Here is a 25,657-nt window from a genome sequence, read left to right as displayed (position 1 = left end):
GTTTGTAAGTTTACATTCCAGTGATTTAAGAGAAGTAACCTTAAATGACCTTGCTACTGCTAAGTTGCTTCAGTCGTGTCCGACTCTGTGCGACCCCATAGACGGCAGCCCATGAGGCTCCGCCGTCCCTGGGATTCTCCAGGCAAGAATACTGGAGTGGGTTGCCATTTCTTTCTCCAGTGCATGAAAGGGAAAAGTGAAAGTGAAGTCGCTCAGTCGTGTCCGACTCTTAGCGACCCCATGGACTGTAGCCTACCAGGCTCCTCCATCCATGGGATTTTCCAGGCAAGAGTACTGGAGTGGGGTGCCATTGCCTTCTCCGTAAATGACCTTAGCTACCTTTAAAAGTAGTATTCTTATTTACATTTTTAAAAAATTTATTTGATTGCACTAGGTCTCAGTTGCAGCATGTGGGCTTAGTTGTGGCATGCAGGATCTAGTTCGCTGACCAGGGATGGAACAGAGGCCCGCTGCTTTGGGAGCTCAGAGTCTCAACCACTAGACCACCAGTGAAGTCTCCTTATTTACATTTTAATAGAACCTATTAAACAAGAATTTAGGGTAATTAGGGTAGGGGCTGATGTAAGTTCACAAGCCTTGAGTATATACCTTCATTCAGTATGTTAGCATTTTTTCTCTCACCTTTTTTTTTTTAAAGTATTCTAAGGCACTAAATGGACTTCCCAGGTGCAGGCGGGAAGTATAGAACCCGCCTGCCAATGCAGGAGACGTAAGAGACACAGATTCGATCCATGGGTCCAGAAGATCCCCTAGAGGAGGGCATGCAAACCAATTCAGTATTCTTGCCTGGAGAATCCCCACAGACAAGAGGAGCACGGTGGGCTACAGTCCATGAGGTCGCAAAGAGTCGGACATGAATGAAGCAACAGCACTCAGACAAAGCACTAAAATATATTTCAGGAAATTCAGACACTTTTTTACCACTTGTCTTTGAAATAAGCAAGTGAAGATGAAATTGATTAGAAAGAATTTCTTCTTAGTGTTAACTCTAAAGAACCTTTGCTATGTAATGCTTTTTAACTTTTGCTGAATTTGCTATATGCATTTTTAAGTAATAAAACTTTTATTTAGCCTTTTGGACCTGTGTTATTTTCTCTTGGCTTCCTCAGTTCCTATAAATGAAAGCAGTCTTGCAGTACTTTTGAGCTGATCATTTCTTTCTGAGTGTTGTTACTGAAACACTCAGTTTTCATACTGTCTCAGTTTGCCAAGTATGATGCTGAGATTTTATAGTCTAGCACTTATATTTGGTGAACATTTGAGAGTACAGGGTTTAAGTAAAAATAGAAATTAATTATTTCTATACTTGTGGTTTTTTTTTCTCTTTTGCATATGTTGTTTTTTCTTTTAGAGAAATTGCTTTAAAGAAAATAGAATTCGTTTAGTATCAATCAGTTCAGTTCAGCCGCTCAGTCGTGTCCGACTCTTTGCGACCCCATGAATCGCAGCACGCCAGGCCTCCCTGTCCATCACCAACTCCTGGAGTTTACCCAAACTCATGTCCATCGAGTCGGTGATGCCATCCAGCCATCTCATCCTTTGTCGTCCCCTTCTCCTCCTGCCCCCAATCCTTCCCACTATTAGGGTCTTTTCCAATGAGTCAACTCTTCGCATGAGGTGGCCAAAGTATTGGAGTTTCAGCTTCAACATCAGTCCTTCCAATGAACACCCAGGACTGATCTCCTTTAGGATGGACTGGTTGGATTTCCTTGCAGTCCAAGGAACTCTCAAGAGTCTTCTCCAACACCACAGTTCAAAAGCATCAATTCTTCGGCACTCAGTTTTCTTCATTGTCCAACTCTCACATCCATACATGACCACTGGAAAAACCATAGCCTTGACTAGACGGACCTTTGTTGACAAAGTAATGTCTCTGCTTTTTAATACGCTATCTAGGTTGGTTATAACTTTCCTTCTAAGGAGTAAGCGTCTTTTAATTTCATGGCTGCAATCACCATCTGCAGTGATTTTGGAGCCCCCAAAATAATGATTTATTGGGTTTATAATGTATTGAATGTGGGAAAAAGAAAACCTACTGTCTTATTGTTGTGAAATGTAAGCAGGTCTTAGAGACTATATGGGTGAAAAAATAATGGGAGACATATCTGAAACACAACTTTTAGTGAATACTCTCACTGACTCTGACTCTTGAGGATGTAAGACTTTAGTGTTACCTTTATAAAATTTATCAAGTGTTTTGAGTATATATGTGTTGTATGCCAGCCATTACCTTAAGTGCTGGAGAGGAGATGGGGAAGTTAAATGATATCTTTAGTTCTTTCTAGAGGCTTATAATATGGAGATGAGTAGAGAAAGCAGGTAGAAGAATAACAATAATGTGAGGCAAGTGTTAGTGCCAAATAAAATACAAAGAAATGCTTCGGGAAGTAAACGAGTTTAGTTCCCAGAGGGTTCTTAGAGACCTCCTTGGAGGAAGGGTGCTACATGATAAACTCTCAAATGGATGTATTTGGAAATGGAGAGAAGGAAGGACGTTATATGTAGAGGGACTAGTTTGAGCAGAGACCTGGATCTGAATATATGTACGTTATTTTCGGGCTCAGATAAGTCCTGAAGTCTTTATAAAAGTAGACAGAAATTGGACTTTGGACAGCTTTGCAACCTGAGATAAGATTGTTAGATTTCCATAGAGAGGACAGTTATTAATGACTTTTAAGCAGAAAATGTCTTAATTAGATCTGTTTTATAAAGTTGTGAAGATAATTATTGGTTCATATCTTACATAAGTTTCCAATAAGACACTTTTGCAGGTTTTAGATATTTGTATGCTTTCAAAGTAAGAAACTGAGTCAAAAGATTTTCTTCTTTATAAAGAGATTTCTAAAATTTGACTTTTAACTATTTCCACCCATTTATTTATCTTTAAAGATAAAGGTGGACTTCTCAGTTTGATTTGTTTATATGCTTTTAGAGTTTGGTAGCACAGTTTTTTGAGATAAATTTAAAGGAATTAAGTATGGTTTAAACATTTCTCAAGTATTAATAAATGCCCAAGAAGTATAATTTTATTTCATTATGTTTCTAAAACAGCTTCAGGGCATGTAACCATGCAGGATTACTTACTAAGGGAAGCAGGAGCATTTAGTTTTAGTACTGAGAGAAACATTATCTAAAGAAAGGCAGCTGGCTACAAGTAATATGAATACTCATATTCTAATGCTTACCACTTAACTGTGAGCATACTTGTGTATGTAATAAGCATTTCTGCTCTTCTTTTAAATTGTCTAATATTTTAAAAAGAGCAACTCAGTTAATCAGTAATCAGTTTGGCAAATAGTGTTTCAGACTGGACACTGCTTAATAACATAATAAACCTTGATTGTGATACTGTTTGATTTCTAAGGTGAGAAAGTAAAGTTTTGCTTTATCAAAAGAAGCTTCACAGAGAGGAAGTGAATTGAGTTATCATTAAAGTATCAGAGTTGTATATATAGCTTAACACATTAGTAAAGAAATACATTTCAGTTCTTGTCAATCTGAAATCATTAAATGCAAATGTTAAGAATCTACTAAGTTAAAATGTGTTGCAGAATAGTGTCTGATTTTAGTGTGATACAAAGTACTAATTGTTTCAATTTTGAAATGTTAGTATTTTAAAAAATTATTTATTTGGCTGCATCAGTCATGTCTTAGTTGCCGCACCCAGGGTCGTGTTACAGTGCACAAACTCTCGTTGTGGCGTGTGGACTCGGTAGTTGCGGTGCTCTGTCCTCGTTGCGCCAAGGCATGTGGGATCTTAGTTACCTGACCAGGGATTGAACCTGCATCCACTACACAGCATGGTGGATTCTTAACCACTGGACCACCAGGAAAGTCCCCAAATAATAGTATTTTGTGGTATTAGGTAAAGGATATCATGATCTCAAGATACTATCTCCTAATAAATGAGATAATCACTCCTTTTTAATCAGGTTGTGAAGTTCATTAGCTTACTTATTTGATTGTCTGCTAGGTTATGTTCAGGTATGTGATGCTGAAAAACACATTCACAAATTATTGTCTAGTGGAAGAGGAAATACTAATGAACATCAAAATAAGTTTATACTTAATTGTGATTGGGTACTTTAAAGAATGGTCTGCATGAATTTCCTCAAACTGGAAGGAGTACCACAAGGTCAAGAAACCCGAAAACAGCCCTTGGTGGGAGCTGGGAGGGGAGGGTGTCAGGATATAAAATGAATCTGATCATATAGATAGGCAGGAGTCACATCAGGAGAAAGTCAAGTCCTGGCTTTGCAGGCCGATGTTAAGTACCTTAAAGTTTATCCTACAGGTGAAAAGCTTACTAAAAGTTTTTAATCAGGGTTTGAGTGACATAATCTAGTTTGTATTTTAAAAAGGTCAGTTTGCTGTATAAAATATGGATTAGAGAGAGAAGAGGAAAACTAGGAGTCCCAATTAGAAGGCTCTAGCATTTGTCCAAGTCAGAGATAAAATGGTGGCTTGTTTAAACAGTGGCAGTAGAGGAGGAAGTGAACTGATAAATATAAGATATATTTTGGAGGCTATGATTATGGATTGGATGTGGGGAGAGATTGAAGGGAGGGTTCAGCAAGAGCAGTTTGTTGGTAGAATGAGGATCACTGGAGCAGGAGTTGTTGAGGTTAAGTAAGGGAAAAGAGATCAAGAAATCAGTTTTAGATGTACTGAGATTGATATTCCTCAGACAAAGGACATGATCAAATAGGTCCCTGAATTTGTGGTTCTCTGTCTCAGAAGAGAAAGGTGTGATGTGGAGCATATCTTGGTATTTGTAGTGTAGGCATATAGTTGGTATTTTAAGCCATGAGAATGTAGGAAAAGAATGTAAACTTAATCAGACTGAATAAGACCCACGACTAAGTGCAGAGGAGCACCAGTGTTTAAGAGGGTCTGGTAGATAGAATGGTAAGAACCTGATGCTAGGAAAACTGGGAGGTTATAGAGGCCAAAAGTATGTTAAGGAGCCGTTGGTGGTAGGTCAACTAAAATGATACGGTGTCTGTTGAATTTAGCAACTTGCAGGTAAGTGTGATCTTGGCAAAGGAGCATAATGTGGGAAGCTGGAAACAGAATGTTGCAAGGTTGGAAACAGAATGTGGAATAGTGATTGGATACATTTTGGAAAGCAGTTTGTGTGTATCAGTTAAAATAGGAGATACTCATTCCCTGAAACCTAGCAATTCCACTTGTAGGTATCTGTTCCAGAAAAACTCACTCAGTCATTGGTACAAAGAGAAGTGTATAAAAATGATCATTACAGCATTGTTTGTAATGGCAGAAAAATAGGAAACAAATATCTATCATCTGGAGAATGGGTAACACAGTAGTGGAAATAAATGAACTACAGCCACATGTGTCAGGATGGATTAACTTCAACATAATATTGAAAATTTAAAAGGCTCAGAGTCTTTATAGAGTGTACCATTTTTAAAGGTTGAAAAATATGGATAACAATTCAATGTCTTATTTAGGGATTCATACATATATAGTAAAAATATAAAGAAATTTATGAGAAAATGATTAACACCAAAATCAGAGTAGTGGCTGTCAGGAAGGGTGGGGTACACAGTAGCCTTCGTTGGCAATGCTGTATTTCCCAGGCAGTTCGATAACACAGGTGTTCATTATATTGCTCCGAACACCTTTTGGGTAACTTTTAAATAAAACAAATGGTTGCAGAAAAAGTGGAGAATCACCAAGAGTCCTGGCCATGGAGGATATTAGAGGAGAGGTAGAATGGCCTCTTGAGAGGTCTATGGGATCAGGAAAGACTTTCTTTTTTTTAAAGAAAAATAAGTTTGAATGATGATAGAAAGGATTAATTAAAGAGAGAAAAGTTGATGTTGCTGTAGAGAAGTCGGTTACTGATAAAAGTCGAGAAGATAGCAAAATGGGCATAATTGTTCTTTGATAGACGCTTTTTCTTTTTTAGCCAGAGGAAAGAAGAAAATGGGTGCCGTGCTGATAGTTTGAAAGTTGATGGTTGATTGATGAGAAGATTTCTCTCTGATCTTTAATCTTTTTCATCTTTGTTCAGTAAGATAAGGTCATTTGTGGAAGGGAAGTTAGGAGGAAGAGTCATAGAACTCCATGAAAATTCCTGTGAGGAATAGGAAAGAGCATTTGTCAGAGAAAGATAGTAAAATTTCTGGGAAGCTTTGAGGGCCTAGTTGAAAGTGATTTATGAAACGTTATTATGAGAAGTTAGATGATATGTAAAGATATGATAAAGAAAGCAAAAATGGTATGGAATTGTCTTTGCTTCCTTTTTTTTTTTTTTTACTATGTTATTTTTATTTTTTGGCCGTGTGGCATGGCATGTGGGATCTTAGTTCCCTGGCCAGGGATCGACCCCTCTTACTCTCCCCCCCTACGTTGGAACTGCAGAGCCCTAACCACTGGAACACCGGAGAAGTCCCTGTACTACGTTAATTTAAACCTGGAGGCTATAGAAGTCTCTTCAGGTGAAAGGTCCTTTCATGCAAAATTCTATTTTGGTACCTGATTTTTTTTTTTTTTTTTTTTTTAATGTGTGCTGGGAAGATAAGCCCAGCTTAGTTTTTATTTATTTTTAAATTGAAGGATAATTACTTTAGAGAATTTTGTTGTTTTCTGTCAACCATCAACATGAATCAGCCTTAGGTATACATATGTCCCTTCCCTCTTGAACCTCCCTTTCATCTCCCTCCCCATCACAGGTACCTGATATTTTGTTATTGTTGGCTTTGATCTCCACGTATACAACCTGTTTCCCTTGCTTGTAGCAAATGACCTCTTCAGACTCTGGGTGGAGAAATCCTGTCAAATGAGGCAAGAGGAGTTTCTTCACCAGTGAGGCTTTTTGCTTTAACATAAAGTTACAGTTTAATATCAGTTGTAATAAACTGGATTCTGAAATAATTGAAATCTTAGCTCAATTCTCATTTTGACTTTTGAAGTGTAAATCATTTAATAATCGACACTAGTTAAAAAAAATTGCAACATTGCAGACGCTAGTTCTGAACATTTGAAAAAGGCAAGTTAAAGGTCACATTTTACTCTTTCAACCATTTTTGAGGTTTTAAATTTTAAAAGGTTATAAAGCTACATGTTTTTATTTAAAAAATTAGAGGTGATGAATTTCTGGTTCACTGGGAATGCACCCTTTTTTAAACTATGAGTACTGTATTTTTTATTGTGGTTATATATATATATATATAAAATGAGATTTATTTTAATCATTTTAAATGTACAGCTCAATGGCATTATGTACATTTATAGTGTTGTGCAACCATCACTACTGTCCATTTTCAGAACTTTTTCATCATCTTGAACAAAAGCTCCATACCCATTAAATGATAATTCCCTATTCCATTATGCCCAGTGTCTTGCAACCACCATTCTGCTTTCTGTCAGTTTGCCTTTTTTACATACCTCATGTAAGTGACTGGCTTATTTCACTTATCCTTGATATCCTCAAGCTTTATTCACGTTGTAGCATGTGTCAAAATTTCTTTCCTTTTTCAGGCTAAATTACATTTCTTTGTATGTGTATACCACACTTTGTCCATTCATCTGTTGGTGAGCACTTGGGTTGCTTCCACCTCTTGACTTCTGTGGCTAATGCTGCTATGAACATGGGGTGTACAAATACCTATTTTGAGTTCCTGCTTTCAGTTCTTTTGGCTGTATACGTAAGCGTATGATTGCTGGATCATATGGTAATTCTATGTTATACTCTTTGAGCAGCAAACTTTTCCACAACAGCTGCACCATTTTACATTTTCTCCAGCACTGCTCAGGGTTCTAATTTCTTCATATTCTTGCCAACATTTTTTAAACAAGATTTTAAAATGTTGATAATAGCCATCCTAATGGGTGTGATGTTGTATCTCTTAGTTTTGATTTACATTTCCTAAAGACTGATGATGTTAGGGGTCACTTTATGTGTTTATTGGCCATTTGTACATTTTCTTTGGAGAAAAGCTTGTTCAAGTCCTTTCCCCATGATTTGGTTGAGTTGTCTTGGCATTTTTGTGGAAAATCTGTTACAAATGTGAAGTATTAATATATTTCCGGACTCCTGGTTCTTTTTTGAGGTTTTTAGTAAATTTTGAAATTGAGAAGTGTATGTCTTCCAGCTTCTTTTGCAAGATTGTTTCGACTATTCTGGAACCTTTGAATTTCCATGTGAATTTTAGTATCATCTCATCAATTTCTGTAAAGATGTCAGCTGGGATATTGATAGGGACTCTGTAGAATCTGTGGATCAATTAAAGGAGTATTTTCATCTTAATAAATTCTCAAATCCATGAATAAGATTATTCCCATTTTTTTAGATCTTCTTTAATATCTTTCAATAATGTTTTGTAGTTTTCAGAGTTTGAATTTTGCTGTTCTTTTGTTAATTTTTTTCTAAGTATTTTTGTGTGTGTGTGTGTGATATTGTAAATGGAATTGTTTTCTTAATTTCATTTTTGGTTTGTTTATTGTACTTTATAGAAGTGGAATTCATTTTTTTGTGTATATTGATCTTATGTCCTACAACTTTGTTGAGCTCATTTATTAGCTCTCACAGATTTTTAGTGGATTCTTGATGGTTTTCTACGTATAATATCATTATTCTACTTTTCTTTTCCAGTTCAGAGCCTTTTATTTTTGTTTCTTGCCTGATTGACTTGACTAGAACCTCTATACAGTATGAATTAGAAGTGGTGAAAGGAAATCCTTGTCTTGTTCTTTTCTTGATCTTAAGGGGAAAGCATTCAGTTTCTCACTATTAAATATGATAGCTCTGTTTTCCTTGTAGATATACCTTGTTAGCTTTAGGAAATTTCCTTCTATTCCTAGTTTGTTGAGTGGTTTTATCAAGAAGGGATGTTGCAGCTTGTCAGATGCATTTTCTACATCCATTGAGATGGTCATCTGGTTTTTGTCCTGTATTCTATTGTTATGGTGTGTTACTTGAACTGATTTTGGGATGTTAAGCCAATCTTGCAGTCCTCACTTGGTCATGGTATATAATCCTTTGTAATATTGCTGGATTTGGTTTGTTAGTATTTTGTTGGGGACTTTTGTATAAATATAAGGTTTGTATTGATCTGTAGTTGTTTTTTTTTTTAGGTAAACTTGGACATAGCTGGTAGTAGTGGATGGATAAGACTTACAAAAACTGCAATGAGTAGCAACTCTATTAAAGGGCTATTAAAGCCAACCCTTTCCTTTGTTGAGTACCCCAGTCCCATGTAGTCCATAATATAGTTCACTTTTAGTCTCTCAGTACAGGTAACTGAGAAGTAAAGATACAGATAGCACATAGTCTATAGTAAAAATATTTAAAACTATTTATTTAGATTGATTATAGTTACTCCATTGATATAAAGAATGGAAAACTCCAGAGAGGTTGAATGAATGCAGATCAAGGTGAAAGTCAAAAAGACAGAAAGAAATCAAGAGACTTGGAGAGAGTATTGACAAATTTCAAAAACTGCAGTGTAAGGTTTGCATTTTAGATTGAGGAGAGTGTAGGCCTGCCTGTAGAGTTTGGAAGTAGTCCTGAAGGAGGAGCCAGAAGATTTGAAGAGGTGGTCAGTAGAGTTAGGATGCAGTTTAGCATAAGATTTAATCCTAACCTCATATTTCTCAGCTAAGATATAGTGCAGATTGGAAAAGCATTGTTCTTATGTAATCAAAAGACTATCACTCTAACAGGAAAATGGACAAAAGATGTAAATAGGCAATTCACAGAAAAAGAAATATGAAATATGAATGGCTAAGCAGCTCATGAAGATGTGCAGTCTTAACTACCAGAGAAATTGAGTAGAATGCAACTATGAACTTTCAAGATCAAGGACCATCTAGGAGTCATTCTTTATTTTTTCCCTGGCTTCTCGAACAGTGCCTAGAAGTAGCAAACAGGTTCCTGTATTTGTTGAATAAATAAAACAAGTAACGTTGGAATAATTTTTTTAAAATTTCTTAGGTGATTCAATTAAAAAAGACTCATAATGCCTGGATTGAAAATGGCATGGTTAAAGGGCAGTGTCACACTCTATTAGTAGGCTGTCAATTAAAACAATCGTTTTGAAAAGCAGTTTAGTGGTATACATTAAAGTGGTGTAGCATATATCCTTTCACTCAGCAATTTCACATGGAGAAATTTATCTGAAACGAAAATAGTGTGCACACACATGTACAATCATAATGTTTGTCATACAGAATTCCAGATACAACCTCTTCAGGGGCTTTCTGGTTAAATGAATACTATTCAGGCAGTAAAATAATGAAATTGTTATGGAACTATGTTCATTACTTCTTAAATGAAATAAGAATTGTATGTGTAATAATTTTCACCTTTACTCTCTGTGACTTCTTGGAATATGATTTATTTCAGGGAAGTGAAACTATTGGTGACTTTACTTTCTACTTTATAGTGATCATATTAGAGTTTTGGGGCAAAGAGCAAGTATTACTTGTGTAATTGGAAAAACAGACCCATCAAGGTTTATCTTTTTGAAAAAGGAACCCTTTTACACTGTTTGTGGGAATGTAAATTGGTGTAGCCACTATGGAGAACAGATGGAGGTTCCTTAAAAAACTAAAATAAAAGTTACTGTATGATGCAGCAGTCCCACTTGTGAGCATATATCTGGAGAAAACTATGGTTCAAAGAGATACATGTGCCCCGGTGTTCATAGCAACACTATTTACAGTCGCCAAGACATGGAATGTCCTCATGGGCTTCCCTGGTGGCTCAGACGGTAAAGTGTCTGCCTACAAAGCAGGAGACCCGGGTTCAATCCCTGGGTCTGGAAGATCTCCTGGAGAAGGAAATGGCAACCCACTCCAGTATTCTTGCCTGGAAAATCCCATGGACGGAGGATCCTGTTAGGCTACAGTCCATAGGGTCTCAGAGTCGGACATGACTGAGCAACTTCACTTCACTCACTTCTTCACTCACTCAAGACATGGAAGCAACCTGTGTCCATCAACAAATGAACGGAGAAAGATAATGTGGTATGTATACACAATAGAATATTACTTAGCCGTAGAAAATAATGAAATAATGCAATTTGCAGCCACATGGATGGACCTAGAGATTATCATACTAAGTAAAGTAAATCAGAGAAAGACAAATGTCATATGATAGTGCTTATATGTGAAATCTAAAAAAAAAAGATACCAAGAACTTATTTATAAAACAGAAATAGATTCAAAGACATAGAAAACAAACTTACAGTTACCAGAGGGGAAAAAAGGGAGGGATAAATTAGGAGTTGGGGTTTAAAATATACGAACTACTGTATATAAAATAGATAACCAGCAAGGACCTACTATATAGCACAGGGAACTATAGTCAGTATCTTGTAATGACCTATAATAGAAAGAAATCCAAATATATATATGTCTATAACTGAATCACTTTGCTGTATACCTGAAACTAAAACAATGTTGTAAACAACTATATTTTACTAAAAAAATTTATTTTAAAAGGTTTGTCTTTTTTGGAAAATACATAGGTGGAAGACTATTCCCTATTAACATTTGCAGGAATGGCAAAATATTTACTGAGGGATAAGAAAGATTTAACTAAATAGGGAGACTTCTTTCACATTATGCATGAAAACTGGATATTCAGATTTTCAGTTTTCTTGTGTTTAGCTTATGAGAATGGTGGTGGGCATGTTTTCCTATTAGTTGAGTTAGTTGTATTTCTATATACTCAGCACTTAACAATTCTACTTCCAAGTTTAAGCTGAAGAAATAATGAGGCTGTCAGTCATATGGCATACATTGTGTTGTATCTACTTTTCCCTACGTAACAGCATTTATGGAAATTCCCCAAGTTAATTGGAAATTATCTACTTCATTTGTTTTAATAAATCATGGTTTATTTAACCATCTCTTTGTTCTTGGGCATTCGATTATTTTAAATTGTTTTACCACTAAAAACAGTGCTGCAGTGAACATCTTTGTAGCCTATAGCTGTGCTTTTAGTTCTGTGGAATACACTCCCACAAGTAAGGCTACTGGGCTGAAACGTTTGTCTTTATTCTGGCTGAGTTTGAAATGTCTTCACCATTTTAATAGCTGTCATTTTAGAAAAGTACATGGCTCTTAACTGTTATTAAATAAAACATTTTATTATTGAATTGGGCTTTTTAAACTGTTAAAATCCCACATGTTGGGGGATTTATTTCTTGCTTCTGTTTTACTGATCAATTTGTTCATTTCTTTACCATGCTATTTTGATAATGGTAATGGATTATAAGTTTTAATCTAGTATGGCAAGTTATTCTTGTTCTCCCCAATGCTAAGTATGTAATAGACGCTTGTTGCATATTAATAGTACACTTAATAATAAATGTTAAATTTTGCTTTAGATAAATTTTGTATGTTCATTTACTTTTATTGAACTCTGAAGCTTGGCCTGTGGATGTTGTCCCCTTCTTGCAAGTAATAAGTGTAGTTTTTTTCTGAAATGTGATAAATCATGACACAGAGGAGTTGAGGAGAACTGTATATCAGAGTGGATTTGGAGGTACACCTTAGTCATGAGAGAAATACTGTAAGCCCTAGAGGAGAAATAGTTTGATGGTAGTCCCAAGGCTGAAAAATGTTGGAAAGCACCCATCGTGCTCTAATATTTTAATCACTTTTAACCTTTCATATTTTATTTTTAAAATCTCAAACCTAAGAAAAGTATAATACAGATCTCTGTACCCTTCACCTAGATTAACATTTTTACTGTTAACATTTAGTTGCTGCTGCTGCTGTTGCCTGACTCTTTCCTTTACCTCTCTCTTTCCCTCCTTCCTTTGTCCATCCCTCTCTGTCTTGTCTCTCCCCCCAACACCACATACAATACTTTCTATAGACATACTATCTATACATACTAGGTATAGATTCCAATGGGCATTGAACCATTTGAGAGTTGGCAAACATAACATTCCGCCTGTGTGTTGTATATGTCCTAAGTAAGAATCAAGGCTTTTCTCCTACATAATGAAATAGAGTTATCACAGTTGAGGGACTTAGTATTGCTATGTTATCTGAAATACCATCCATAAAAACAGAACTACCATATGATCCAGCAAACAAAAGAAAACAAAAACACTTGAGATATATACACCCTTATGTTAGTTGTGGCATTATTTGCAATAGCCAGGATATGGAAGCAGCCGGAATTCCACTGGTAGATGAATGGATAAAGAAGATGTGATATATAAATATGTATAATGGAATATTACTCAGCCATCACAAAGAATGAAATCTTTCCATTTGCAACAATATGGATGGACCTAGAAGGTATTATCCTAAAAAGTTAAATAAGTCAGACAGAGAAAGACAAATACTACATGATCTCACTTATATGTGGAATCTTAAAAAAAAAAAAAAGAGCAAGCACAATAAAACAGAAACAGTTTTCGATACAGAGAATGAACAGATGATTGCCAGAGGGGAGGGTTTGAGGTTGAAGGAAAGAAACAGGTGAGGATGATGAAGAGGTACAAATTTCAGTTAGGAAGTAAATGAGTCAAGGGTTTGAAATGTACCGTGTGAGGAATATGGTCAGTAACTATGTATTATCTTTGTATGGTGAGGCATTCTTACTAGATTTATTGTGGTGATCAGTTTCAAATGTATAGAGGTAAATCAGGTTGTATAACAGGAACTAACATAATGTTGCAGATCAATTACACTTCAGAAACAAACTCAGAAAAAGGCAGCGTTAAGATCTGTGGTTACGAGAGATCAGGGGGGATCAGGGTCAGGGGAAATGGATGAAGGCAGTCAAAAGGTACAAACTTCCAGTTATAAAGATAAGTGCTAGGGAGGTGCTGGACAATACAATTTAATAAAATTAACAGTGCTGTATGTTTTACTTACAAGTTGAGAATCAACCATTGAGTTCTCATCAAAAATGATGTTTTTCTATTTTTTTAATTTTGCATCTGTATGAGATGATGCATGTTTACTAAACTTAATGTGATGATGACTTTATGATACATATCAAACCATTATGCTATTAACTTTCAACAGTGCTGTGTATTAAATCTCAATAAAACTAGAAGAAAAAATTTGTAATTAGTATATCAACTTAAAATAAGTACTAGATAGATACTTAAACAATTTACCTTAAGTAATTAAAAATTTTAGAAGAAGAACCTTCTTTCTACTTACTAATTTTCTTTTAGAAATTATTTTTTCTAGTAGATTGGCTGTGATATAGCAGTTTGTTATTTTTTACTGAATTCCGTTTCAGTATAGTAGTTGCAAATATGGAAGGAATATAGTTTTGCCTATACAACAGAAATATACTTCAAATTGAGTCATTTGAATTTCATATTAATTTTGGGTCAGCTCAAGTGGAATTATTGGAATTACTGCTTTAGGGAAAACTTTATTTTGGGCAGAGATACTGATATTGAAAGACACAGAAGGAAAAAAATAAAACCAATGTATCAGATGTGAAAATAAGTCAAATCAGAAAAAAGCTAGAGAATAAGAACTGTAACTGGGATATTAGTTCTTATTAGCAATCATTTAATTTCATCATGAGCTTCTTGGCAGTTTTGTTAAAAGAGAAAATATTCAGTGTGATGACTTTTACTGTTTAAGAAAACAAAGTTTTATTATTGAATTATAGGAAGAATTTTATTGTGGGAACAAAACATTTTTGCAGTAAATGTTCACATGTTTCTTGCATGATTATGTTAGTGCTGTTGAATACATAAAGTTAAATTATAATTTAAATAAGGCATGTCTGTTGTTTTCTGCAAGAATTTGGGGGTGGGGACTGCTCTGGGTCTCCATTGTGTTGAGCAGGCTTTCTCTAGTTGTGCACAGGCTTCTTGTTGCAGTGGGTGAGCTTCTCTAGTTGGGGCACATGGGCTTAGTTGCCCTGCTGTATGGGATATTAGTTCCCCAACCAGGGATTGAACCCGCGCCCCTTGCAGTGGAAGGTTGGAGTCTTAACCGCTGGATCACTGGAGAAGTCTCTGAGCTTTCAAGAATTAAACTTAGGAAATTAGAGGAAATTGGTAGTTAATGCAGAAACGGATATAGACAAGTTCGTGTGTTGTGGCACCGTAGCTCTAGAGGTCTATTTGAAGTTTGATTGTTAGTGATACACAGTTATTAGTTGGCACAAGTGTGCTAGGGGATAATAAATGTTCTTTTGTTTTAATTTCTGAATACCAAAGTGTAGATGATTTGTGGTGTTTATTAAAGAAAGAATGAAATACTTTTTGTAGTACTGATGGGAGACCAAAGAAAGCACACACTGTTCCCATAACCTCAAAATAGTTTATATTCTTTTCTAAGTTTATTATACATAAAAGAAAGAACTTGAATATACATTTGGATACCTGGAACACATTTTTAAACACTGCTGCTAAGTCACTTCAGTCGTGTCCAACTCTGTGCGACCCCATAGACGGCAGCCCACCAGGCTCCGCCATCCCTGGGATTCTCCAGGCAAGAATACTGGAGTGGGTTGCCATTTCCTTCTCCAATGCGTGAAAGTGAAAAGTGAAAGTGAAGTCGCTCAGTCGTGTCCGACTCTTAGCAACCCCATGGACTGCAGCCTACCAGGCTCCTCCGTCCATGGGATTTTCCAGGCAAGAGTACTGGAGTGGGGTGCCATTGCCTTCTCCTAAACACTAAGTTGCTTTATTTGAATGATAGTAAATTGCAAATCAGGAAGTTTTATATTTAAATGTTTATTTGTGCTTATAAAAGTCCTTATATTGGTTTTGCTGTCCTTTGTCATTTTACAATTATAGTTTCTACCAGTCTTGATTGACTTTAATTTTCTGATTTAATTTAATTTCTGAATCTTATCATAAGGCTGGAAATACTCCACTGTATAACCTGGTCTTTCTGTTTGACCTCCAACAGAACTTTCAAAACAAAACAAAGCATAACTAGGACAGATGATTAAATCTATCTCCAGGGAAGAGTGTGTTGCAGAGTCCCTGATAATCCCTTGTCCCAGGATTAGACAACAGTTTTCATTATTATCTATTAACCAAAAATCCCACTGATATAAACTATTTTCCTTGGTTTCTTCTTAGTGAAAACAGAACTTACTGTCATGATTATAGAAATGACACCCTCATTTACCCCTTCTCCCAAAAGACTTTTTCTTTTTCTGTAAAATTTCAACTACTGTTACTAACTCAAGTTAATTTTAGATTCTGCTGCTGAAAGCCTCAGTTTTGGCATTTATTGAGGTGTTAATTGAAATATTAATGTATTTAGAGCAGAAATGTCGTTTTTTAGGGAATCTAGAGCAACAGCAAAGCTGAGATCAAACTGCCATAAGGATGGACACCAAGGAAGCTGTGTTTGGGACAAAAAGAAATCAAGATAAGGTAGATGGAAAGTAGAGAAAAGCACTGGACCCTGGGGGGAGGGGGTGGTAGGTAGGAGTGGGTTGTATGTTTCTAATGACAAAGAATAGTTAGATTTCTGAAGAAGAAGCCACAGAAGGCTTATAGGAAATACTAAGAATTATGGGTTTAAGTACTACTTTCCCTCTGAATACGTAAGTTTTAGCTGACTTTTAGCTAGCAGAAAACTTAAAAAATTCAGAAGGCTAAGTGTTTAAATGGGATGGATCCTAATATCCTGGGCCAGTGTTTCCTATCTGGATAGTTGTGGGAAGACACTTGGTTTTTAGTTGATAAAACCATTGCCAAAACCCAACTTCAGTGCTAATGCCTGTTATCACTTGAAAGTTAAAAGGGAATCTCCGATTGAAGCATTAAACTGACAAAATGAGTACAGAACATTTAATTTTTCTTTTTTTTGTGTGATGCAAAGGTTGTGTTTCTCTTCATAGCAACATGAACCGTGAAGACCGGAATGTGCTGCGTATGAAAGAACGGGAAAGGCGGAATCAGGAAATTCAGCAGGGCGACGACGCCTTCCCACCTAGCTCTCCTCTCTTTGCTGAGCCATACAAAGTTGTAAGTTGTCCTTGGAATGTTTTTTCCCCTATAATGTGACATATTTTGCTTTTAAAATGTTTAAACTTGAGTTTTTATATTAGAAAGAGTTACTATGTTATGCCCTTTAACATTTTTGCCTTTCCTCATAATAGAATGTACTTCTTTGGTATAAATTTTTCATTGCTATATAACATACGTACAGAAAAGTACACAAGGTAAGTGTTATAGGTGAAAGAATTTTCATTCACCATATGAGCAACCTCACATAATTAATACCCAAATCAAGAAATATAACATCACTAGTGCCCTAAAGTCATCCTCACAACCCCTCACTCCACCACCATCCCATCTCTGTCCTATAACTCCTTAAGTATGGATAAGCTCAAACATTCCTATCTTTATTCCTAGCTCTACCACTAGCCCTTAGCAGGCATTTTACCTTTCTGAGCCTTGAACTAAATTAAAAGTTTCTTTATCAATGCACATCATCTGCTGTTTCCTTGGCTGTTTGGGTATAACATGAATCAAAGAGAAATATTTCATAGATTCTTTTTTTCCCTGTTTCTTGCCATTTGCTTACTAGTTTATCAAGTTTCAGTGACTATTAGTATATTTGAATAAAAGTGTTTTCAGTATCAGTCTGATTCTTTTTCTGTTATCATATGCTAGATTCTCTGATTTTCTTTTTATATGTTTAATGCTTAATTAACCATGTCAAATTTAGATTAAAGCATGTTGCCAGATGTGTTCAATAAGTTGAACTAATTGCCTTTTTTAAAAAACTATCATTATATTTGATTTGCATGGTGTGCATGCTCAGTTGCTTTAGTAATGTCCAATTCTTTGTGACCCTATGGACTATAGCCCTCTAGGCTCCTCTGTCCATAGACTTTTCCTGGCAAGAATACTGGAGTGGGTTGCCATGCCTTCCTCCAGGGGATCTTCCAGACCCAGGGATCCAACCTAAACTGAATCTGATGACTTTAATGTAACTGTAGTGGCCACAAATGTTTCTCTCATATTTGATTTGGCTTTGGATTTCATTGGAAGTAAGCTTTCCTGATGGCTTAGTGGTAAAGAATCTGCCTGCAGTGCAGCAGATGCAGGTTTGATCCCTGGGTCAGGAAGATCCCCTGGAGAAGGGAATGGCTTCCCACTCCAGTGTTCTTGCCAGGAAAATTCCATGGACAGAGGAGTTTGACAGGCTATGGTCCATGGAGTTACAAAGAGTTGGACACAATTGAGTGACTAACACATTCACACTTTCTAACACTTTCATTGAAAGTATTACTACAATTTAAAGGCTTATATTGTGTAGAATAGCTATAATAATATGTATTACAGCACTAGTGATCATTGTTGGCTTTATCATATGATGTGGAAAGTATGTTAGATTTTTTCTCATGAAATACAAATCAACAACATATCCTGGGTTTACTCTTACAACATTTGGTGTTTGTAGAAACCATTTGTGAGATCTATAAGTAGCCATTTATTCAGAGCTTTTAAGATTTGTCCAATGAAGGGCAGTTAGACTGACATCATTTATGAGTATAACCCAATACTTTGGGATTAAAGACATTTTGAAAAGAACAGGAGTTGGTCCAGAATCTTTGACCCATACTACCATTTATTTTGTAGTATGGTACGTAGTATGTAAATATCCGATGGATAGGATTTGATTTCTGACCTTGATGTGAATAAATTGCTGTACGTTTACCTCTCAGACTGATTTTCATATAATCTAAAGTCCTTACTGATTCGTACCAACCTCAGAATAAATACTGGTGCTTCGGGATCTTCTGTTTGTTTTTCAGTTTTGATTTCCTTTTTATGTAATCAGTTAACTTTTTTCTTTCACGTATATGAATGTGAAAGAGTCCTAAAGCTTGTAGACCTCTTGGATCTTATTATTCAAAAATAATTTTTGAAACTCAGAGTATACACTTTTGACTTCAAAAGATGGAGAACTTTATGGTCACAATTAATAGCCAAAATTTAAAAATTTATCACTGGATCTTCCATGATTAACTTATTGTTGACTTTTGTTAACTTGATGTGTCCCAGTAACAGAAGGAATTATTAATTAAAAAAAGACAGTTGCGTATATATAGCTTGTTTCATTCGGCCTTTTACTTCTGCGTCTAACTATAACATTGAATTGTAAGGAATATGTTGTTTTCCTTGACTGCCAAAAGTATGAGTATTGGCTAATCTGCTGATTTGGAACTTAATTACATAACGGCATAATTACTTTTCCTGCTCTTCAAAATATTTTTACTACAGTTCTAGTATATTTATTAGTGAAATTTGGATTTTTAAAAGATCTCCTATAGTCTATTGTATATATATTTCTCAGTGTACTCTAGAATATTAGTGTTTTAACTTGAAGGTTTTTCACTTCCAGTGCATTTTTTTTCACCATAAAAAAATATGTATTTGGAGTTTACTTTGAGATTTTAACCCTAACATATGAGACGAGACCTCCTTTTGAAAAGTCCCTTTCCATTTAAAGTTTGTGAAGTTAGTTTGGAAGCATCTTTTATTTCTAGTTATGTTAATTTTACAGTTTTTTTTTTTTTTGTAGACTAGCAAAGAAGATAAGCTGTCAAGTCGTATTCAGAGTATGCTTGGAAACTACGATGAAATGAAGGATTTCATAGGAGACAGATCTATACCAAAGCTTGTTGCAATTCCCAAGCCTACGGTACCGCCGACAGCAGATGAAAAATCTAACCCAAATTTCTTTGAACAGAGACATGGGAGCTCTCATCAGAGTAGCAAATGGACTCCAGTAGGACCTGCACCCAGCACTTCTCAGTCTCAGAAACGGTCCTCAGGCTTACAGAGTGGACACAGTAGCCAGCGGGCCAGTGCAGGTGCCAGTGGTGGCACTAATAGTAGTGGTCAGAGACATGACCGTGACTCATACAGCAGTGGTGGGAGCAGTAGCCGAAAAAAAGGCCAGCATGGATCAGAACACTCCAAATCACGCTCTTCCAGCCCTGGAAAACCCCAGGCTGTTTCTTCGTTAAGCTCCAGTCATTCCAGGTCTCATGGGAATGATCACCATAGCAAAGAACATCAGCGTTCCAAATCACCTCGGGACCCTGATGCAAACTGGGATTCTCCTTCCCGTGTACCTTTTTCAAGTGGGCAGCACTCAAATCAGTCTTTCCCACCTTCATTGATGTCAAAGTCCAACTCAATGCTACAGAAACCCACTGCCTATGTGCGGCCCATGGATGGACAGGAGTCCATGGAACCAAAGCTTTCCTCTGAACACTACAGCAGCCAGTCTCATGGCAACAGCATGACTGAACTGAAGCCCAGCAGTAAAGCACATCTCACCAAGCTGAAAATACCTTCCCAACCATTGGATGTAAGTCACACATTTAGAGCTTTTTAACATTGTAACTATATGAAACAATTCACCCTGAAATTATGATTGAACTTGAACTCTTTGTCTTAACAGTAAGGAATGTAAAAGTTTAAGGAAAAACTTGTGACTGACTCCCAAGTGAATCCATAGAGCTCTTAGATACTTCTCTTGAGCAGTAGAAAAAAGGTCATTCGTTGTTCTCAAATATTAAAATGACAAGTCAGTTCTAGATCTAAAACATGATCTCTCAATACCTTAGGTTTGCTCATTTTGGTTTTGTGGGATAATACATTTTGTTTCTTTTGTTTAAAAAAAATTACTTCTCATTGCAATACTCATCAATAAGATGTGGGCATGGTTCATTGTGGTAAATGTTGAAACTTTTTTGGTTGCATGGAGATGGTAATGTTTTATGATTTGGATGCCACGATCCTTTTCTCTGGGTACACTTAAAGGTTTGTGGCGACTGCTTCAGGGATAGTGGTGGCTTGAAATTTAAGGTATTTAGAACTATGTACCAAAACATTCTGTTCAAAATAGTGAGCATTCTTTGTGAAATAGATGAAATTTTATCCTTTCATCTAGTTTTTGCAATAAAAATTTTTTAAGCCATATCAGTAGCTGAAAATTACACCTCATAGCTTAAAACAGTGGGGGAAAGGATGGGGGGGTAGGTAAAATGCTGTTTTGAGGACATTTAAAAATCTTTCTTGTGGCCTTGGGAAATGCATTGTTCCTGGCATTTGTCATCTAATTACTCCTCTCAAGAGAACAGTAAAGTGGTGATTTGTTCTTTCTTTACACATTATAATGTGATCCTTAGAGCTAGACTTCACCATAACTCTTCAATTGTTGTTTGTGCTTCAGAATAAACTTAACTTTCATGATTTAAGAAATGTTATGTAAAATGTCCATTGTGTTCCAGACAGCTAATCTTTCAATAATACTGGTTTTATTCTGTTTGTTAGTTTATATGAAATTATGATCTCAGTATCATAGTATATTTTGTATATAAATCGACTTTTAAATTTTGACATCTTGTTCAGCTGAAAAAACTACATTTTAAAAGTTATTTCTAATCCAAGTGTAAGAAAGATAAGATTTCTTGGAAAACTTTTTAAAAAATTTCCTATCATGTACAGTTTGGTGATTAAAATTTTTTAGTGCTTGAAATTTTGTATTTAAGGAAATTAGTCCAAAGATTCTAATTAGTGTTCTGGCTTTGAGTAGTGGGATACCAAATATATCTTTAATATTAGTTTTATTTCTAATAATGTTAAATCTGTACAACAAATGATAAAAACCTAATAAGAAATGACTTCAGACCTAATATATGTTTTCCTCTTTTTTTAGGCATCTGCTTCTGGGGATGTGAGTTGTGTGGATGAAATTCTTAAAGTAAGTTTATGGTTTTTTTTTAAATAGTTTGTCTCTTCAATTATGATGCTCTGCTACCCTCTTACCCTCCTCCCCCCTGTATTTCACAAAGTATCTGAAGCTGTAGCAGACTGATGATATGTATAACCTGATTGTGTCCATCAAAAATAACTGACTCTTTTCTGTTTATATTCATCCTTAAGTTCTGAACTACTTGGTTTGTTTACTGTTTGCCCTCAAAAAGCTGGGGGTTTTGTTTGTAAGTAAAAACAAATTCTGGTCTTAACAGTTTGCTTTGAAAAGAGGAAGAAACCAAATATAGCTATACCTTCTTAGGTTTATCAGTTAATAATTTGAAATGCTTAAAATCTCAGTAGTTATCAAACCATTGTGTTGAAAATAGCTTGCTTTGTAGTTCATCTGTATATACTGGTCAGATATACATAAAAAGTCTTCTCTGAATACTACACATTTTGAGTGTTTAATGGAATATGTTTAAACTTGACACTTGACTAAAGAATACATTCTTCTGTTGGGAAAAGAAAATGTCTGTTGGAAAAAGAAACTTTTTGGCTCAATAGACAAAAACCATCAGTCACATATTAATTGTACTTTTTGTGCACACCTGAATTTTTGTGTCTATACTTGTATTTCACTGTATGTACTTTTTTAAAATTTTTATTTATTTATTTTTGACTGCTCTGGTTCTTTGTTGCTTTGCACAGGCTTTCTGTAGTTGTGGCGAGTGGGAGCTACTCTTTGGTTTGGTGCATGGGCTTCTCTCGTTGCAGAGCACAGGTTCTAGGGCACGTGGGCTTCAGTAGTTGCAGCTCTAGAGTGCGGGCCCAGTAGTTGTGGCACATGGGCTTAGTTGCTGCGAGGTATGTGGGACCTTCCTGGATCAGAATCAAACCTATGTCCCCTGCATTTTGGCAGACGGACTCTTATCCACTGCACCACCAGGGAAGTCCCCTTCACTGTGTATACTTTTGAAAGACTGCTTGCATTGGCTGCTGCCACTTATTTTCTCCTTCTTTTCTTTTGTTGTTTTTCAGCCGCTAAGTTGTGTTTGACTCTTTGAGACCCCATGGACTGCAGCACACCAGGCTTCCCTGTCCTTCCATTAGCCTACTAAAATCTCTTTTACCTCCGCCATTCTCCTGAACTTGTTTCTCCAAGGTCATTACCTCCCATGCCATTAGAGGCTTCATTTGAGTTCTCTACTCTTTCTGCTGTTTTAAAGAATTTTTATTTTTTCCTTCTGGAAACACCATTTTTTTCTTCCTTGACTGTTGTTACGTTGTTTTTATTTTCTACACACCTTTTCTTGTCTCACATTCTCAACATTACAAAGTTGCCCTTTGGGAAAGTTTGTGTCTTCTTTTATCTCTTAAACTTGAGTGCATTTTTTAAGCCAGTGCTCCTCTCTTCTTTTTCTTCTTTGATGAGATTTTCCTCCATCCTTTGGGCTTTAGCTGTTAGACAGCTATTCAATCTTTCTCTCCTGCCTTGGCCTCCTTTGGGTTTTGGTTTTTGTCTCTTCATTGCTTCTTAGGTGGGTCTCTGTTTGGGTTTCTCGCTGCCTCTTCAGATATGTCTGAAGCCATATTTATCAGACTTAACTTCTGTTAGTAGTATCACTGTTCTTCCTGGCTAATTTTAGAATCCTAATTATCTTTCACTTTTTTCTCTCATGTTTAACCACAAAACTACATGCAAGACTTTGAAAATTTCTTGCAAATGTTTGTTCCTTTGTTTCCATTTCTGCCACTTTGAGCTTCAGTAATTGTAATATACAGTCCTTACCCTGCCTTTCTGGAGTCTCCCTGCTCATCTGTCTTCTGTATTGACACCATATTCTTTGCTTTAATCCTTTGTCTTCATAATATCCTTCTAAGAAGTTTTCAGGCTCTTTAAGGCCCCTGAAAAGAACAGTGTGCAAATTTAACATTTTAAATGTTAGTCTGTATACAGGCCAGTTTCAGCCTCTCCCACTACAAATTGACCACTTTTCCCAAACTGATTTCCCTAAGCCATACACTTTCTTATTCTTTCATCTCTGTAAACATTCATAGAATGTGTTTCTCCTTCCTCTTCAGTTATATACAGATTCTGTTTTTTCTTAGAATCCCACTGAAATCCTTTTCCCCCCTGTATCAGGTCATCAGACCACAATGATGACTCATTGCTTCCATTTTTCAGTTGCCATGTACGTAAAAAGTCTAAGAGAGCATATATCTTTACTCTTAAATCCTCAGAAATGCATGGCACGTAAATACTTGGAAGAAATCTTAAGATTTTCTTGTGTTTAATTATTTCTATGATGTTACTCACCATTTATTATAGTGAGTGAAAGTCGTTCAGTCATGTCTAACTCTTTGCGACCCCATGGACTATACAGTCCACGGAATTCTCCAGGCCAGAATACTAGAGTGGATCTTCCCAAACCGGGGATCGAACCCAGGTCTCCTTCATTGCAGGCAGATTCTTTACCAGCTAAGCCAAAAGGGAAGCCATTTATTATATATTTTATGTATGTATAAGACTTGGCACATGGCCTTGGGTGTAATAGATGCTCAGTCCTTTGACAACAGGGAGTTAAATAGATTTTTTATTGAGAGGATTTTGGTGTTTAAGGTGTCAAATGCCAACATGGAAAACCTAGGGCACACAAGTGTCTGTTTCTTTTCCCTCCCCTATGTGCAGCATATAAGGAAGTTCAGGTTCACATTGCCTTCGTGTTTTCTTCATACTTGTAGCCATATTTTTTCTGGGAACCCCATCACAAACTTAAAGGAAATAAAAAGGTTTTTTTAGTCGAAAAGTAATATATTTATTGTAAAAAAATGATTTATTAATGCAGAGCTTACTGTGTACCTACTGTGTGTCAAGCACCAGGGATATAGTGGTGATAATAGTGTTAGTGTTGCACCCTTTGAGCTGACATTTTCAAGCACAATGTAGGAAATAATCAACTATATACAAGTACTTCAGAAAGTGAAATACTATTAAAGACATGAAGCATTGTAAGAGGATAAAGAGTAAGCTGAGTGCAGGTGACTATTTCAAGAGATTCAAGTGGTAGAAGCTGTATCAAGTGTTCTCGTCTCTTTTTCCTTCAGTCATTCTGTTGTCCAAAGGTTAACTATCTCTCAGATTTTTCCATAGATAAACATTTATGAGGACATACACTGATTTGTATTTGGCATTTAACAGTAACTGTGGGTATCATTTCATTTCAGAAGGTAACTTTCTCATTTTTCTGTTTGCTTGGTGTTCCATTGTATGAGTGTCTGGTAATTTAATTAATCCTATGTTGTTGATGTTTAGGTTGTTTTCATTTTTTTAGTGTGAATCCCTTGAACATGTATCTTTATATAACTGTGTGGGTATAGCTATAGGATAAATTCCTAAAGGTTATACCACCTTTAATTCATTGTATTTTCTCAATCTATTTGATGGCTGGCTTTGAACTACATGCCAGAGATAAAACACTTCTTTCTTATTCTGGGTCTGATACCTGTTTCCTGCTTCTCTATCATATACATTGTGATTGTATCCAAACTTCCACTTGGACATACTTGGCATATGATTAGACAGAAGGCATTGAATGAAATCAGACATGTAGTCTTACTTGTCTGTCTTCCTCTATGTGTGCATTTGATACCTTTCTTCTGATTTTCTCCACTTGACCAAAATTTCGTATCAGTGAATGGATTCTGTAGAGAGACTACCCAGGATCAAATTCTGTGTCCATTACTTACTAAGTGTATGACCGTGAGTAAGTAGCTTAATCTCTGTGCTTCAGTTTTATCCTACAAAGAGTCAGGATAATAATGGTATCTACCTCATAATGTCATTATGACTACTAGCTGAGTAACAGACATAAAATAGCACAGTATCTGCCCATTAAAGGTACACAGTAAAAGCTGGCTGC

General features: G+C 36.0%; 1 protein-coding gene and 1 long non-coding RNA gene across 29 annotated transcripts in view; one reads left to right on the top strand and one right to left on the bottom strand.

The window, feature by feature from the left end:
* Nucleotides 1-25,657, top strand: part of AFF4 (ALF transcription elongation factor 4) — a 93,036-nt gene that overhangs the window by 22,976 nt on the left and 44,403 nt on the right. For 12 of the 28 annotated variants that reach the window (XM_081502811.1, XM_081502802.1, XM_081502784.1 and 9 more), the window contains 4 exons: nucleotides 16,291-16,382; nucleotides 16,853-16,979; nucleotides 19,549-20,343; nucleotides 21,697-21,741. In XM_081502811.1, coding sequence (XP_081358937.1) covers nucleotides 16,857-16,979; nucleotides 19,549-20,343; nucleotides 21,697-21,741 — 963 coding nt within the window. In that variant the 5' untranslated portion in view covers nucleotides 16,291-16,382; nucleotides 16,853-16,856. Of the gene's footprint in view, nucleotides 1-16,290; nucleotides 16,383-16,833; nucleotides 16,980-19,548; nucleotides 20,344-21,696; nucleotides 21,742-25,657 lie in introns of all 28 variants that reach the window. The other 16 variants (XM_081502807.1, XM_081502791.1, XM_081502792.1 and 13 more) reach the window with 5 other exon arrangements.
* Nucleotides 22,755-25,503, bottom strand: LOC145510718 (uncharacterized). Its single transcript, XR_014057232.1, has 2 exons — nucleotides 25,355-25,503; nucleotides 22,755-23,642 (listed from the first exon to the last, which is right to left on the bottom strand). It is a non-coding gene; the product is annotated as an uncharacterized LOC145510718 (long non-coding RNA).

The sequence above is a fragment of the Giraffa tippelskirchi genome, chromosome 6, assembly GCF_054371585.1.
Source record: "Giraffa tippelskirchi isolate mGirTip1 chromosome 6, T2T-mGirTip1v1.2.pri, whole genome shotgun sequence".
In the NCBI taxonomy this organism is placed as follows: domain Eukaryota; kingdom Metazoa; phylum Chordata; class Mammalia; order Artiodactyla; family Giraffidae; genus Giraffa; species Giraffa tippelskirchi.
The sequence above is the reverse complement of the archived record's forward strand: the minus strand, read 5'-3'. Positions and strand labels throughout refer to the sequence as shown.